At 36.8% G+C, this 16,601-nt stretch overlaps 1 protein-coding gene and 1 pseudogene across 1 annotated transcript in view; one reads left to right on the forward strand and one right to left on the reverse strand.

The window, feature by feature from the left end:
- The window catches only part of Kpna4 (karyopherin subunit alpha 4), a 59,375-nt gene extending 43,040 nt beyond the window's left edge, over positions 1-16,335 (forward strand). Inside the window, exons 14-17 of the mRNA XM_052180367.1 lie at positions 2,996-3,067; positions 4,451-4,613; positions 6,949-7,043; positions 9,517-16,335. Of these exons, the coding sequence (XP_052036327.1) occupies positions 2,996-3,067; positions 4,451-4,613; positions 6,949-7,043; positions 9,517-9,615 (429 nt within the window). The 3' untranslated portion in view covers positions 9,616-16,335. The remainder of the gene's footprint in view (positions 1-2,995; positions 3,068-4,450; positions 4,614-6,948; positions 7,044-9,516) is intronic.
- Positions 697-1,116, reverse strand: LOC127683272 (glyoxalase domain-containing protein 5-like; annotated as a pseudogene).
- Positions 16,336-16,601: the final 266 nt, after the last annotated feature.

A 16,601-nucleotide genomic window follows, 5' to 3' on the forward strand; every position in this document is an offset into this window, starting at 1 on the left:
CTGTTCCTTACACTCATTAAGATTTTTAAAAAAGACTTTTGTTTTCAGATAGTCATTGGTTATTACTTAGGAGTTGCAGAATGGTGACTTTCTTTTAAAAAAAAAATGGTGACTTTCTAATTCTTCCATTCTTTGTGTATTGGCCACAATTCTTTGGCTTTTCTCTTTCTTTTATCCTTTTAAATTAAAAATATACCTAACATCACTTCCCTTCTTTTTCCCCTCCTACCCTCTCTGTCCTCTCCAATTCCTGCCATGACCCACTTTGCCATCACACTGATGACCTCTTGCTTTGATTGTTACATGTGTAAATGCATAAATAGTTAAGTACTGTATGGTGGTATACAATTTCAGGGCTGACTATTGGATAACTAATTATTAGGAAGGTTATCTCTAGTATAGGGTAATTTTCTGTACTTCTTTGTCTAGGAATGGGACACAGTGAGATGTCAACCTTTTTGCCATTAATATAACTTGATATTGGGGTTTTTTGTTGTTGTTGTTGTTGTTTATGGAGAGATTCGTCATTTATTAGAGTAACTTGAATGGAGGCTGTCTAGACACAAAAGTTTGCATGTAAACCTGTCTTAGGTCCTTCTTGCCCAAGTTCTCAGTTCTTCGAGGTCTCTGGGATTTGTAGGAAATTAGGGGTAAGATGACATTTTGTGGATCACAATGGGGGAAGGCCAGTGTCTATCATGAGGTGACATAGTTGGACACTTCAATGAGGTTTCTGTCAGGATTGCAGAAGTAGATGGATAGAACCATTTGCTCTTGTTCTGGAGACTGGGCCCTCCTCAGTGGGGACAGCAAAAGCCTTGAGGTGCTTGATCACCTCCTCCAGGGGGGCTTCCGTTATCAAACAAATATCCAGGGAGCCTGGAATGGGATGAGCTGCTTTGGGATCAAATTCCTTGCCCACCTCATGTAAGTTAAATTTTTGCTTTCCGGTCTCCCTTGAAAGTAGTGACTCCATGCCCAGGATCTTGGATTAGAACATGGTGGTGTCTTCAATGTTTTTTACAGTCATCACAATGTGGTCATACAGATAAGACATGGGGAAGGGCTCTGGCTGCTGCTCCTCCGTAACTGACTCTCAGATGTTGGATCCCACATCCTGACTGGTAGACTGGCTAACTTGATATTGTTATTAGACTTATATTCAAGCTGCCATGGTGATTAGCTATCATGGGTATAGCTTCCCTATTATTTCTAGGAGGCACAATCTCACAACAGACTTTCTGGTCCTCTGGCCCTTACAGTCTTTCTCACCCCTCTTCCATTAATGTTTCTTGACCCTTAAGTGGAAGAGTTATGTTGTAGATATATCTATTGGAGCCAGACACGCCATGATCTATTCATCTCTGTATTAAGGCCATTTCTTGTTTTCTGTTATGTTTGCCATATGCTGTGGAGAAAAGCTTCTTTGATGAGGTATGAGAGCTACATTTATCTGTGGACATAAGAGTAGGTTTTAGAATGTAATTAAGATTATACTGGTCTAGTAAAGTGGCAGTAGTAGGATTTCTTCTAAGATTCATCACCTCACTGTGAGTCCTGGGTAGCTAGTACTAGTTTCTAGTACCAAGCATATGATTTCCCGCATGATAGCAGGCTTTAAGTCCAGTTAGATAGCTATTGGTTACTGCTAACCTATGAGTGCCATTTATTGCACATTTAGGGATATCTAACCATCATGGTCATTGTTGTGATTCATAGGCATCACATGGCTGGGAGGACTGTTGATTGCTTCCCTTCCTTTGGCAGCTTTCCTGCTTCCTAGGAGTAAGGAAGCTAAGCCATAGGAAGGATGCTTGTCGGTTAGATCTAGCTTGGATCTGCCTAGTCTTCAGTCCAGATGTGTGAAGTGTCCTCAGAAATAGAAGCTTACCTTTAACCACTGAGAGACAATCAAGGGCAAAAGCAATAGCCTACACTGTTTGGATAGTCTCTTGAACTCCTCTGACCAATAACTCAGATGAAGAGATCATGCAAGGTGCTGGGGTTTTTGCTTACACGGTCTATCAGCCCAAGTGCTATAACTTTAATTACATTGTATGTGTATATTTAGATTTATCTAAAAATATATATAATACATACTAATGTTATATTTTTATCTAAAATTTCTAAAAATATATAACATATAAGTATATGTGTAGTAATACATACTTTTATACATATATAATATGTGCATTTAAAGAATATACTTTAAAGAATAGCTTCTATGTCATGGTAACATCATCCCAGCACTTTAAAGGCAAACACAGTACAATATGGACTTTAAGGCTAGCCTGGACTAGCTATGGAGACCATTTTCCCCCAGTTAGCATAACTGGGTAAATAAGAAAATGTTCCTGCATACTTCCCTCTCACCTCTCTAAGGACTGTACCCATTTACACCATCATCTGCCTCAAAAATCCTCAATCTGATAAGTATTATGTCTCATTTCCATTTTAATTTAGTTTTCTTTTATTTATAAATGTTTTTTCTTAATAAAACATTCTTTCTAGGCTTCTGGTCTTGAATTTAATTGCTTAGGTTATTATTTCATTTTGTGGATTTTCTGAGAATATTGACTGAGTCAAATTTTTGTCTTATTACTGTGCTGTAGCCATATGTAGGAAGATGTTTTAAATTATCATGATTTAAATTAGTTTGCTGGTAAAATCTTGAAGGTAAGATTACTAAATTCTATATGTTCTATTTTAAATGTTTTCAATTTGTACTTTTTTTATGAAATTGGATTTGACTTTTATTTACTGTGATTTTGAACAGTGATATTAAATCACATGCGTGTACCTACCTAGGAGAATTCACAGTAATTTTTATTTCTTCAGAAAAGATTAGTTGTTGTTCAAGACTTATCAGTAAATAAAAATAGTACATGTATATAACATACCTCCAGAGAAACTTGGAAATAAACAACTAAAAAAATTATTTTAGAAAGTATCTTTTCAAATTTACTCTGTATTCTTGTTTTGTTTTGTTTTTAAGGGAGATTTTGGCACTCAGAAAGAAGCTGCTTGGGCCATAAGTAACTTAACCATTAGTGGGAGGAAAGACCAAGTAAGTTGAACTTTCAATTATTTCTCAAAACCAGCAAAAATAACAGTAGAGGTAATTATACCTTTATGTTTAAGTGAATCATTATTTAAAATAATAGATTATATTTTATAGATTGTTTTTAGTTTTATGTTGTATATGCTATTTGTGTGCGTATGTGTATATGCGTGCATGTATACAAACACATGCTGAAAATTGAACCTAAGCCTGGACTCTTCATCTCAGCTCTGCCTCCAAACTCCATTGTGTGATTTCTTTTTCTTTAGTATATACGTAAAACTATCTCCATAACTTCCTTTACTCATATTTCCTAGGAGACCTGTTTTTCTAGAGGTTACAGTGCTAGACATTGAACCTAGCTAGAGCTTTATGTATGCCAGACATAGTACTGCCCACTAACTCAAATTCCTAGACTCCATGCAAGAATTTTCTAATCAAGAGTAAGATCAACTAAGGGTTTGCTTTTTTTTTTTTTTAAATAGTATTGAGAAATAACAGACTTTTAAAACTAATGTAGCACAAAGAAACTATATTAGAGTCTCCTAACAAATGAACAACTACAAATAAATTTACTTGCACCAAAACAAAGGAGAAAGTAAACTCCAGTGACAGAGCTGGGACTAGGAAGCAGGGTGATGAATGCAAGGAGCATAGTATAAATGCTAGGAGACACCCAAAAGTAATGTAACTTATGCCCGCCCACATGGGGAGCAACACCGGTACAGGTCTCAGATCTTGTCCATAGAACAGGCAAGAAGGTAAATAAGAAGCCAGTTGGCAACTGATAATATATTCAAAGAAAAAAAGCTCTGTTTAAATGCAAACACAGAGGCTGGGGAGATAGTTCTGTGGGTGAGAACACTTCTACACAAACATAAGGCCCTGATTTTAGACCCCCCAGGGCCCAGGAAATAGGCCAAATATACCTGTTACTCCAGCGCTGGGCATGGGGGCAGGGGCAGAGGCAGACATTGGGACAGGACAGTATCTTTCAGCTCCAGATTTAATAAGGACCCTGTCCCAAGGGAATAAAGTGTAGAGTGACAAAGGTCTGACATCTTCCTCTGTTGCATTGCAAAATAGCCTCTCATCTTTCTTGCGAATGTTAAAACACTACAGATACAGCAGATAATGTTACTTAAGCGATCATATTATTTTTAAAAAAAAAATGTCAGTTATCCTTTCAGTTGATTTAATAATTTTTTAAAAGGGAAAAATCTTGGGTGTTAAAAATAAAAAATAAAAAATAAGAATATTGTTTAATGTAGTCTAACATGGGAGAGATGAGTTCATGTTTTTGTACTCAGAGTTTAGAAGTTAATATTTTAATAAAAAGAGTTGACAGATGGCCTCTGTTTATCATTTTATGGTATCCTTATTTTTCAGGTGGCTTATCTTATCCAACAAAACGTTATTCCACCTTTTTGCAATTTGCTGACTGTAAAAGATGCACAAGTTGTGCAAGTAGTACTTGATGGACTAAGTAATATATTAAAAATGGCTGAAGATCAAGCAGAGACCATAGCCAATCTCATAGAAGAATGTGGTGGTAAGTTTATTTATGAGATGTTTTATGCACTATGCATTTTAATGTTAGTTTTGTAACTACCTTTCTGATTAATATAGCTTTTCCATGTTTTTCTGTCTTAGATAATCAGATAGTAATAAAGTGTACTATATCCTATGTGTACAGCCCTATTTAGCCTTCTGTATATTTTTAAGTAACTAAATTGTTGCCATATAATAAAAGCACCATGCTAAAGTAGTAGGAAGACAGTGATATAACAAAACAGCCCCTCAAGGCATGTAGTTTAGTCTTAAAGAGAAATATAAACTGATTTAATGTGCTAATTACCCTAATAGAAATGTACAGCAAAATGGGACACCTAAATCCATCCTGGAAGAAGCAGGAAGTGACACCTGAGCTGGATTGTGAGAGATGAATAAGGATTAATAAAGTAAAAAGGGATGAAAGGTGTTCCAGGCAGAGATAACAACATGAGCAAAGTCTGAGGTGAGAATTAGCATTCAGCAAATTATAAATAATTCAATATTGCTGAATCACAGAATATGGGATGGCAACTGCCTTGAGTTAAAGCTTGAAAAGCAGCCAGTGATGAGAAGTTGGAAAATCAAGAGCTTTATTGAACAGCACATACTTTATTTATTCTATAGGACAATAGTTACCAAATCTGGCTTTGGTCCAGAGCCAACTAGAATGTGAACAACACAATACTTTTCAACTCTTCAAGTTAACATCTCGGCCAAAAATTTGCGCCACTTGTGGTCATGGAACAAAATGTAAATGTCCACCTGAATAAGCCTAAATTAAATGTCTGACTGAAGTTGGAACGTGAATGAAAGAGTAAGAGAATCTATAAAAACTTAAGTGAGAAGCCTAGGTCTGGAAAACTGCTGCACTAAGAAATAGGTATTAGGAAACTTGCATACAGCTCTGTAAGCACTGTAGAATGCTTATCAAAGTATGTTTGAAACCCCAGTATGTCTCTCCACACCCCTGAAAAAAAGGAAGAAAACTAGAAACAGATGATTATCTTATTAGTACTATCTTACTAATGCAATAAGAAGAATATTAAAATTACTAACATGACAAATAGAACAAAAATAGTATAATAACCATCAAAGTAGAGGGAGGACATAGGGAATAGGTTGGAAAACTAATTAGTAAGAAAAAATTGATAAACATTATTTTAATGAGTAAAATAATTCTATGTATTAAAATAGAAAAGGTTTTGAGTGTTACTGTTACTCGCTTCACCAGTGGAGTCTGTGTTTTATAAATTTCAATGGGTTCTACCATAAAGAATGGCAGGCCTTTGGTACATTTCATCTAAGTGGATGTGTTCAGGTAGATGTCTGATGCACGGGGCCTTTGGAGACAGGAGACAGAAAGACCAGTTAGCAGAGTACACAGTGAGCAGGCCACAATAAGTGACAGCAGTGATATTGTAGACAGCAGGAAAACAATAGGATTCTAGAAGTGATTCTGTGAGGTGTTCGAGATTAGATTGAGGGAAAGGGAAGCAAGCTTTTGTTCATTTTTGGAAGAAAAAATTGCAGATGAAAATTGTAAATGAGGAAGGCAAGTAATAACTGGTCAGATAGTTTTGAGTTTTGAAATCTGTGAACTGTTCTTATTCAGGCATTTGAATTTTTGTTTTTATTAAACTGAACAGTAGGAAAGATAACAGATTTTAAGTAGTATGTAAAGTCCTGGGTAGTAACTGAAGTTTTTAATAAAAGAAACACCAAAAGAGAGGGAGGAGTGACAAGCTCCCAAGATAATTATCGTCCTCTATCCAAAGAATGAGCAGAGAGAGGAAATAGTCTTTAAATTATCACTCTGTCAAGCATATGTGTAAGCTTAATGTTTGTGCTTTCTAATGCGCTGCCTGTGACCTGACAGATATCCTAAGTTCAGTTCTCCTTCCCCTGAAATACTGTGGTTGGCCTGGTTGTTTTCAATGAGCACCACAGAATCACTGTATTTATTGCCAGTATCTTCAGTTTCTTTTTCATAGATATTAAAAGGCTGGGCAGATGCTAGAAAGAATATGTGCTTGTCTATTTTTAATAATCAAAAGTAATTTTATACTTTTTGTAAACATTGGTCTGAATTTACTTAATAGATGTCACATTATTAATTGGCACATTTACATGCTATTGCTCAGATTGTCAGTCTCTTTAAGGTAAATGTCCTCTATCTATGCATGAAATCTCAGTTTAAGACTCATCAATGAAAGAGACCCCTAAAGACTATAAAGAAATTTTACAGTACAAAAATTACATTATGTGTTTCATTGTTATTGTAACTTCTAGCAGCACATTAATTACCATTGTTCACTTCATAAAATTTCTTGCAGGACTGGAGAAAATTGAACAACTTCAGAATCATGAAAATGAGGACATCTACAAATTGGCCTATGAGATCATTGACCAGTTCTTCTCTTCAGATGATGTACTTAATTTGTTTATAGTTTTCTTAGTTTTATATGCTAAGCAAATCTGAATGAAAGAATATAGTAAACTAGAATGTATATATAAATTTTTTTGCAATAGAATTCTAATAGGTATGTGACAATAATATTATTGTCTTTGAAAACAAATTTCAGTATTTTTAAATCCCATTAGGACATTAACTCCAGAACAAAACAATAAGATTTTTTTTTGTTGCACTGGATTAAGCTGATTTCTTTACAGTTCTCATGCTTTTAAATTAATGTCTATAAACAAAACAGAAAATAGTGATACCAAACATAATGGAATTCAACTATAATTCCACCACTTCAGAGCTTATGCAGAAGAGAGACTAGGAAGTGAATTGAAGGCTCTTCTTGGCTGTGTAGTGATTTCAAGGCCAGTCTGGACTATGTGAGACTGTCTCAAAAAAAAAAAAAAAATCAAAAGGCAAGAAAACAAAACCAGTGGTAGTAGTATAACCTTAATAAGCCTTTAATCCATATGTTCAACTGTAATTTTTATTGGTGGTTAAAAGCAAATGAGATGATGAAACAAAGTGAGCACAGTAAGTCATGAAACTGAAAGGCACTATACAATATGATGTGGAGTGTTACAAAGTCACATTTATTCATAGTGCCATAAAATTACAATTGTAAGTAAAGGATTGCTTATTTGGTTGGTTTTGTTAGAAAATGTTTTGCTATGTATGCCTGACTGTTCTTTGAACTTTGATTAGACTTCCTACCTAGCCTTCTAAGTTCTCATTCTGAGTATAAGGCCCATACCACTACACTCTAATATGAATTATGTGTCCAACTTTTCAAGAATGAAGTTTCAGGGCTGGAGAAATGGATTCAGGGCAGGATGTTAAGAGGTCTGGCTCCTCTTCCAGAGAACCCAGGTTTAATTCCCAGCTCCCACTTAGTGGCTGGCTCATCTGTAGCTCTAATTCCAGGAAATCCATGGCCACCTTCTTGCTTCCATGAGTACCAGCTATTCCTGTGATTCACAGACATACATGCAGGCAAAACACCCATGTACATAACCAAAATATTTAAGAACTCTAGTTTCATAACACATTTCCATATTACCAAAAAGAGTAAAGTTTTAGAAAAAGAAAATCATAGGCCATCAGAAATGCCCTCACTAGAACTAACAAAGGTGTTCATAGGGTAAAGGCTGACAATCTGAATTCAGTACCAAGAACTGTCTTATGTGATGAAGGGAGAGCACCCCAACTCTTCCAAGTTGCCATCTGACCTCCACATGTGTACCGTGTGGTATACACCCCACACAATATATATATACATATATACATGCATGCAAATATAGAAAAACAGGCTGGAGATTTCACTCAGCAGTTACTGCTGTTAAAGAAGCAGAGCACCAGCTCTCCCAAGTTGTCCTCTGACCTCCACATGTGCGCTATGTGGCATGTGCTTCCCACACGATGGATGGATGCAGGCATGCATGCAAGCAAATATAGAAAACCAGCCTGGACAGTTCACTCAGCAGTTAAGGGCTCTTGTTGCTCTTATGGTAGACCCACTGGTTTCTAAAACCCACATGATAAATCTAAACAAATAGAAAAATAAATGTCCAAACTAAATCTTATTTAAGTATGCAGTTAAATACATCATAAATAAGATCCAGACAAAGCGTACCTTAAGAAAGGTAGTCTTAGTCCTGTCTCCTTTTGTTTGTTTGTCTTGGTTTTGTTTTTTAAGATTGGATTTCTTTGTGTAGCAGCTCTTCCTGGCCTGGAACTTGTGCTTGTAGACCAGGCTGGCCTCAAATTCACAGAAATCCACTTGCTTCTGCCTCCCAAGTGCTGAGATTAAAGACATGTGCCATCACCACCCAAGTATTCAATTCGGAATTCCTAAGTTGTAGTTAGGAATAAAATTATACAGTTCTAAAAGTATAAATAGAGAACAATAAATTTTTGCTAATATATCTTTGAAGATTTGGGTTGTGCTTTTTGAGAAAAGCTCTGTTATTGTGTGGCACTGGATGACCTGGAACTCACTATATAGATGAAACTCAGCAGAAGTGGATGATGGTCCTTCCTCTTTCCCTTCCCAAGTGCCGAGGTCAATGTATGTGCCACCATGCCTCCCAAGTATAAGAGAGTACACTTTCTTATACTTTCCTAAATATAAAAGGAATTACAGTGAGTACCAGTATTTACCTTCTCCATTTAGAATCTGGGGCCGTTTCCAATTTTCTGTTTCAATAACGTTTCCATCACATATATTCTTGTTTCTTCACAATCCCTAAGGAAAGGAGTTTTACCAAGTGTTTCAGCTTTCTAAAGGGTGGTAGTACAAGGGGGGCAGATAGTCATCACTTAGATGTGCTCTGTCTTTTTAGTGGGTAATGGAAACATTATCCACTAAATGTGGTTCAGTTTTTATATACTTTAAAGCTAATCATCCCATTGTTTGTTTGTTTTTCCTCTTTTCCTTCAGATTGATGAAGATCCTAGCCTTGTTCCAGAGTCCGTTCAAGGTGGAACATTTGGTTTCAATTCATCAACCAATGTACCAACAGAGGGGTTCCAGTTTTAGGAAGATGTTGTGGAGGTTAGGTACAATGCAGCACCAAGAAACATATATATATATATATACACATATATATAAAAAGGGTTGATCCATCAAGCTTGGCTCATGGGATCTGCTGCTGCATTAAATCGGGAGAGAAAATGTGAAGATTTCATTTGGAACCACAGAAAATGCCCAAATGAGGTCAAGGTGGCGAGTGGGTGCGAGTGAGAATGAGTGGCAATGTAAGGAAAACTTGACACGAATGCTTATTTAGGTTGAGAGGAAAGGCCAAAGGTCACAGGTCTCCGGTGCCTGAGACCGAGCATTGACTTACTCTGTCAATTGAGAAGTGAAATGCCATCATCATCAAGCCTTGTAAGCATAAAAGCGATGCCCATATAAGTCAAGGAAAATGAGCCCAGGCCTCGCTGAGAAGCAGTGTGTGAATGGACAGTGTTGAATGAATGTCTGGCTCCGTGGTAGAGAGCCAGGTTCATCTTTCAAATCTAGGGCTCTTCACGCATGAAGCAGACTCCTAGTCCTGGAGTGACTGTGTAACGAGAGTATGGTTGTGGTGCTGTGTGTGGACGCATGCAAGCTTGGTTTGCCTTCAGGGGGCTGATAACAAACCTAGTAGATCATCAAAGTGAGATCACAAGTGTTAACGTACACTGGACATGAAAACAAAGACCGGTTTAGCAGCAGACATTGGTTTACTCTGCAGCCTGTGTTTTCTAGTCTCCCTCCCTTATCCCCCACCCCACCCCACCCCATCCCTTTTTTTATTTAGATTTTATTTACTTTACCTAGTATGGCTTTTTTAGTTGCTTCTCAAGTCAGAAAACTTCAGGAAGGTTTCCCTGTGCATTTGCACCAGATGAGTGTTTGATGCTATGAAAAGCTTTCCATATCATCAAAACTAATTTGTGTAGATTTTTGCATGAAAAAAATCATAAATTTCCCTCACAATAGACTGTGTTGCAGTACACAAGTTGCCATAATAGTATAAAATGTGCTTTAAAAGCCATTCTTTTCATTTTCAGAGATAACATAAAGATCTTTGCATGAGGTAAATCTACAGCATAGTTCATTTTTAGATTTTGTTGAGTCCTGTAAAGAAGAAAAGTTTCAGTTGTGATAGAATACCGTGCTGTGTTTAAATGTTAACTTGTTTTCAAACTTTGTTTTCTATGAAAATGATATGGAAACTTCTAAAATGGAATTTGGTGCATATGTACTGCTGAATAAAGACCGATGAAGAGGTTTGAGTAGATGTACAAATCAAGTATGGTTTGAACACCTTTAATAATATGCCTAATCTGTTTAATTGTTTTAGAATCTTTTTATCTTAGATGTAGGCAGCCATGAACAATCTATTTTGAGCCACTTTAGGGAGAAAAACTTTGTATTTTTAAAACTTGCATAAAAATTATGCAAGTGGTTTTTATAAATTGGAATAATACCTCAGTTTTGAGGTTATGCACACTAAATTAAATATGTCATAAATTAATTTGTACAAAAAGAACTCTTTATAAGGTGGCTCATTGTAGGAGATCCTGTGCCTTCCCCTTGAGCACAAGTGTTGCATGAACAACAGTTTGCTGTAAGAGACACACCAGGTTAGCCACCATTAGCATCTAGAGCTACTTTGTGTTTAAAATCAACTGGGAATTCTGAAACACTGTAGAATGGATAAAAATTATTTTGTGATCATAACTCTTTGTTGAACTAGAGTATTTTTGCAGCATTCCTTGTCATCAAAAACATGGTTAAACTTTAAAACTAGAAGCAGCAGAAAACTAGCTTGTAAAATTTATTCAAGTAGAGTACAGGCTAGGCTGTCTTGGGGAAATAAACATTAAAACTTAAAGCAATGTTTTACATGGGGCGTGTGTGTGTGGTGTGGTTTTCTTTTTCTATTTAATGTTTTTAAGCGTATACCTCAATGGCTCCTATTAACTTCTTATCTGTCTTAAGCCTTTTTCCTAGAACCAACATAAGACGTCATAAGCTCTGTAATTTCATTCATTCGTTCACAGAACTTGTTCAGTTGACACCATCTACAATTGCAGTGTTTTCCTGTTGACACTAACCAAGGCTTTGACCTTCCTTCACTTTCTCAAGTCAAGAGGATTAAGAGACAGTTTGAGTTTTTAAACTTTAAATATTAAGTGAACATGTGGCTCCAAATGATAAGAGTGCATACAAAGCCTTTTTTTTAAAGAAAGCTTAAATTCTGATTTTTTTTAAGTAAACAGTAATCAGTGTGCTTGTAATAGGCCAATTATACAGAATAGTTATCCATATATATAAAGAACCCCAATAGGTAGCTGAGCATTGTAATTCTAGCTCATGGTAAGCTGAGGCAGGAGAATTACCATGTTCAAATTCAGCCTAGGCTTTATTGTCATAAGACCCTGCTTCAGAAATTAATGTGTAGAAACAATATTCCTGTCTCTAAGGGCTACCTGAAGGTCTAATTATTTGTCTAAATAAGGTCTAACTATGATCTCTATAGGACATTGATTTTTTTTTTCTAGAATTCTAAGGTGTGCTTTTGTATATCTGAAATTTGTCCCATATAAACAACTTTAAAGATTCTTCATTGATCTAGGAAATTGATTTAATTTGAACAGAAATCATTATTATATCTGAGAAGAGGGAAATAGAGTAGTGAGTCTAATAAGCTAAATGTTCTTAATTTTCATGATCTTAAACTGCCATTTTTGATACCAAATCCCTCTCAAGTACTAAAAAATGAGAATATTATGTTAAGAAGTATGGGTAGCATATGTTTATTTTATCATTTTGAAAGGCATCAGCAATTGTGTGGAATGGCGAACCTGGTATTTTCCATATTACACTGGGCCAAACCTCTACCATTTCTGTAAGTGAAGCTATCTACACACGATTAAGATGCACTGGGAGAGTTTAGTTAGGGTTACCTTGACTGCACCTCATTGGGTTGAAGGTATTTCTTGCTTTTTGTCTTTAAGATCTAAAATGACTGGGGTTTGTTGTAATACCAGTATAACTTATGAAATACTCTTCCAATTCTTTGTAGTTTCACATTCAACAAAAGTTAGAAATAAGCTTTTGTCTTTTAAGACTGTAACTAATTACCTCAAGCTTGTTGCCCTAGATCATGGCATATTCTTGTTTCACAGTTTCTGTGGGTCAGAAATCTAGTTACAGTTTGGTTAGATCCTCTTCTCAGGGCCTTACAAGTCTGAATTTCATCTGAAGCGAGGGCTCTTGTTCTGTGCACTCCTGTGACAGAGTTCATTTCCTTGTAGCAATAGAGCTCCTGGCTGCTTGCTTCTTTAAGACTAGCAGGAGACTCTCTGATCTCAGGGGAAGCCTGTGCCCTCTTGAAGGGCTGGCTTGGTAAGGTCAGGTCACTCATCCCCCAGGGTAATTTCTCTTTTTAATTAAAGCCCAAACTTTCATTACACTTGCAAAATCCCTACACATTTGATGCATTCTGGTCTATGACAAGAGATATTGTCAATTAGATTAACAGATCCTGCCCAGTAGCCAGAAGGTATTGTACAAGGTTTGTATACCAGGTCATGTTGGGGGCTGTTGTACAGTCTACATATCATTAAACTGCAAAGTATCACAAATTACATATACATGCAGTTTCCATGAAGTGTTGGGATTTCTAGGAGTTCTGAAATTATACAATGAAGTCATTTATTCTAATAGTCTTAAAGAGTTATGAAAAGAGGATTTGTCCAAAGTTACATATTGTTAAGGATCAGGTTAAGGCCTAGGTTTTTACTTCTACTATTTTGAGTTACTATTTTAATTTTTAAACCAATGCAAAATAAATACTTAGTCAAACCTTTTTAATCTTTTAAATTTTATTTTTAAATTATTACCAACTATGTTAGAGGACTAGATATTTGAGTATCCTTACATCTTTTGTTTTATGTGGTTACTTATTGGCAAGATTTATTACATATCACCCAATAATTTAATATAAAGAAATCCAGATGACTCTTCAATGTTATGCAAATACCTTACTAGCATATCTGTACTTAAAATTTATCCTTCAAATGCTTTTAATTGTAAACTTGTTAACCACAAAACACATTATTTAAAACCTGTTCCTTTAAGGGCTGGGGGATACAGTTCAGTTGTATAACCCTTGTCTAGCATGTGAGAAGCCTAGTACTGCAAATATATGTATGAGAGAAGGGGGATGTGTATGTGTACATGTATATGAGTATTCATATGTGCGGTTTACTTAAAATACATAGCTAAATGTTGCTGCATAGGTGTCCAAATTAAATCACAGTGCACATTTACGGCCATAGTACCTTTTTTTATAAAGGTTGATCTCACTCTGTTGCTGAGACAGGCCTGTCTCCTTTCTCTGCATACCATCCTCATGCCTCAGCCTCTGCATGCCACTGCATTTTCCTATGTAGTGCACATTAACTCTTCTTAAAGGATGCTGTAAAGCTAAGCACTGTGATATGAAGTGGTTGTCTACTGGACTTGTTTTATTATTAAATACTGCAGTAGTCATATATGAGAAAAATAGAATTAACATGCCCCTCAACCCCCAAGACTTAACCTAGCAATTCCATTAAGTTGAATAGTTCTAAAAATAGCAGGCCCTTTAAATAATAAAAGGTTTTCTCTGGGTGTCTGTGTCAAGCTCTTCTTTTTCTGACATTAATAGCTTCTGCTTTGTGAGACCAGCTGAGTATATAAGAAAATGCCTCCCAGGGGGGGCCACAGTAGTCCCTTGTGATTCCTGATCCTGCCCTTTTTTCTTGCCTTTTCTCCACAAATTTCATCTCCTCTGTATCTCAAAGTATATTACCTTCTCCAGATTTCTTAGTTTTTCCAAGCCATCGGTTCTAGTTGTAATCTTTGTAAAGATATTTGGGGCCTTATCAGATGGTTCAAGGGTAAAGGTGCTTAACACCAAGTCTGATAGAAGCTGGGTCCCTGGAGCCTACTTCACTTGTGGAGGAGAGAACTGACTCTGACCTCCACGAGTGTGCCCCCATCTCTGACACGCATACATAACACAAATACTAAGAAATGACCTATTTATATTTTTCTGTGTCTCTTAAAGTTTTATCCTATTTTCCCTAACTGTATTTGACTTCTGCTCTGGATAGCTCTGTTGGACTGGTTTTGACTTTCTTGTAGTAATTGAATACCCCATACATGGTAAATTTTAAAGAGGTTTGAATTGGGTCCAGGGTCAGGGTCTGCATCTAGTGGATTGCTGTCCTCCAGTGATCGACATCATTTGAGAAGAGGTAGAACACTAGTTATGTATATATGTGTTCTTTTACCTGATGTCTTCTTATCCCACAAAGTTTGCATCGTGTGTCTAATGATCATGGAAACTAGTGACTGTGTCTAACCTTATCATGTTCCAGATACTCCACCTGTAAATACGTTGGTAGATTAAGTTGTCACCCTTAATACCTCAAAATGGTTCAAGACTTGGGAGACATACAAACAACAGCAGTAGCGAATGAACTCTATTGATTGTAGTTGCTAATTTTACCCAATGTTTCCTCCAATCTGATTTTTACTCTAGTTTGAAACAGCTATTAGGAATAGCTAATAATCTACATTTTTTTATGGTAAAGTCAATCTGTGGTTACTTGCCTTCTAGATAATCTCGTGTGCCTCTCCATTACTCCAAGCCCTTCCTCATTAGTACATCCCTGCCTTCTGTGTGTGTGTGTGTGTGTGTGTGTGTGTGTGTGTGTGTGTGTGTGTGTTGAACACCATTGAGCTACATCCCCAGCTGGCCTTTTGATTGTTTAAGCATATATAGTAATACATACTCTCCAACTAAAGAGTGTCTTCTCCAAAGAAATGTGGAAGCTTTCCATAATTTGACTCATAACTGATGGGATGTTCTAGATAACCTCTCCTACAGTATTAAGGGTTTTATCTCTGTTCAACCCTGCATGAAACATGGGTATCAGGTATTCTGGATAGCTTCTACCTCTAGTCATTTCCCCTCTGCCAATGTGCTGCCTTTGTGAACAGGTGAAGTCTTCAACAAGTCTAGTACCTCCCAGTATTGCAGGTGTAACTCCTGCAGTTCCGCCACATCTGTATTTTCATAGCTGGCCTACTGCTCTTTAACACAGTGGCTCCTCTGGCCACCTGAAACATTTAACCTGAGGCACTGTATATGTAATAGAACTGGTGCAGAAAAAAACTTTCATTCTCCTTTGAACCAGTGGAGGATTGTCATCTAGAAAGTAGCGTTGTTCTGGTCCGAATCCACTGTGGCTAGAGGTGCTAAGAGTACTGCAAACTTTGTCTTATCACTATTCCTATAGCCCTTCAGACACACCATCACCACCACCACCACCACCACCACCACCACCACCCGGAAGCATGGAGTAAGGGAGAACTTATGTCATTTGTATCCTGGCTTTTCTCAGCTCCACTCTTGTCCCTTGAATATTTTAACCCTGTGACCTTGAGGAAGTCAGGAATAGCTAAGGCTGTCTCCCATCCTTGCCATTCCCATTAACTCTCAGTTTGCAATATGTGTTCTATGTTGACGGTGACTTTTCAGTCTGTAGTGTCTGTTCACTCATTGCTTTCACACCTGCGTTTCTTGTCTTTCTCCTGCTAGATTGTAAGCTCCTTAAGGGCAAGGTCAGCATATCAGCAAAGCTCTGTAAACATGAATGTGCCTGAATTCTGTGGGCACTCAATAAAAGTGTGTGATAATGATGCAACTTCTCACATGACTACCTAAAAGTCTTTTCAACTTGAATTTTTAAAATTTCCCTCACGACTTCAAATCTAGGAACTTTGTGTAGGAAGGAGAGAAACACTACTCCTTCATAGATGAAAGCTTGTTCCCTTTCTCCATGTCCAGTCTGGATGTCTGGCATCCACAGGATATTGAAATGGGTCCTCGTGTTTTATAAATACCAGTTTATATACTGTGAAGCAGAACCTTGTGTCTTCTATAAGATTAATGACATAGCTTTTTTGACGTTTAT

This window comes from Apodemus sylvaticus, chromosome 4 (genome assembly GCF_947179515.1).
Source record: "Apodemus sylvaticus chromosome 4, mApoSyl1.1, whole genome shotgun sequence".
In the NCBI taxonomy this organism is placed as follows: domain Eukaryota; kingdom Metazoa; phylum Chordata; class Mammalia; order Rodentia; family Muridae; genus Apodemus; species Apodemus sylvaticus.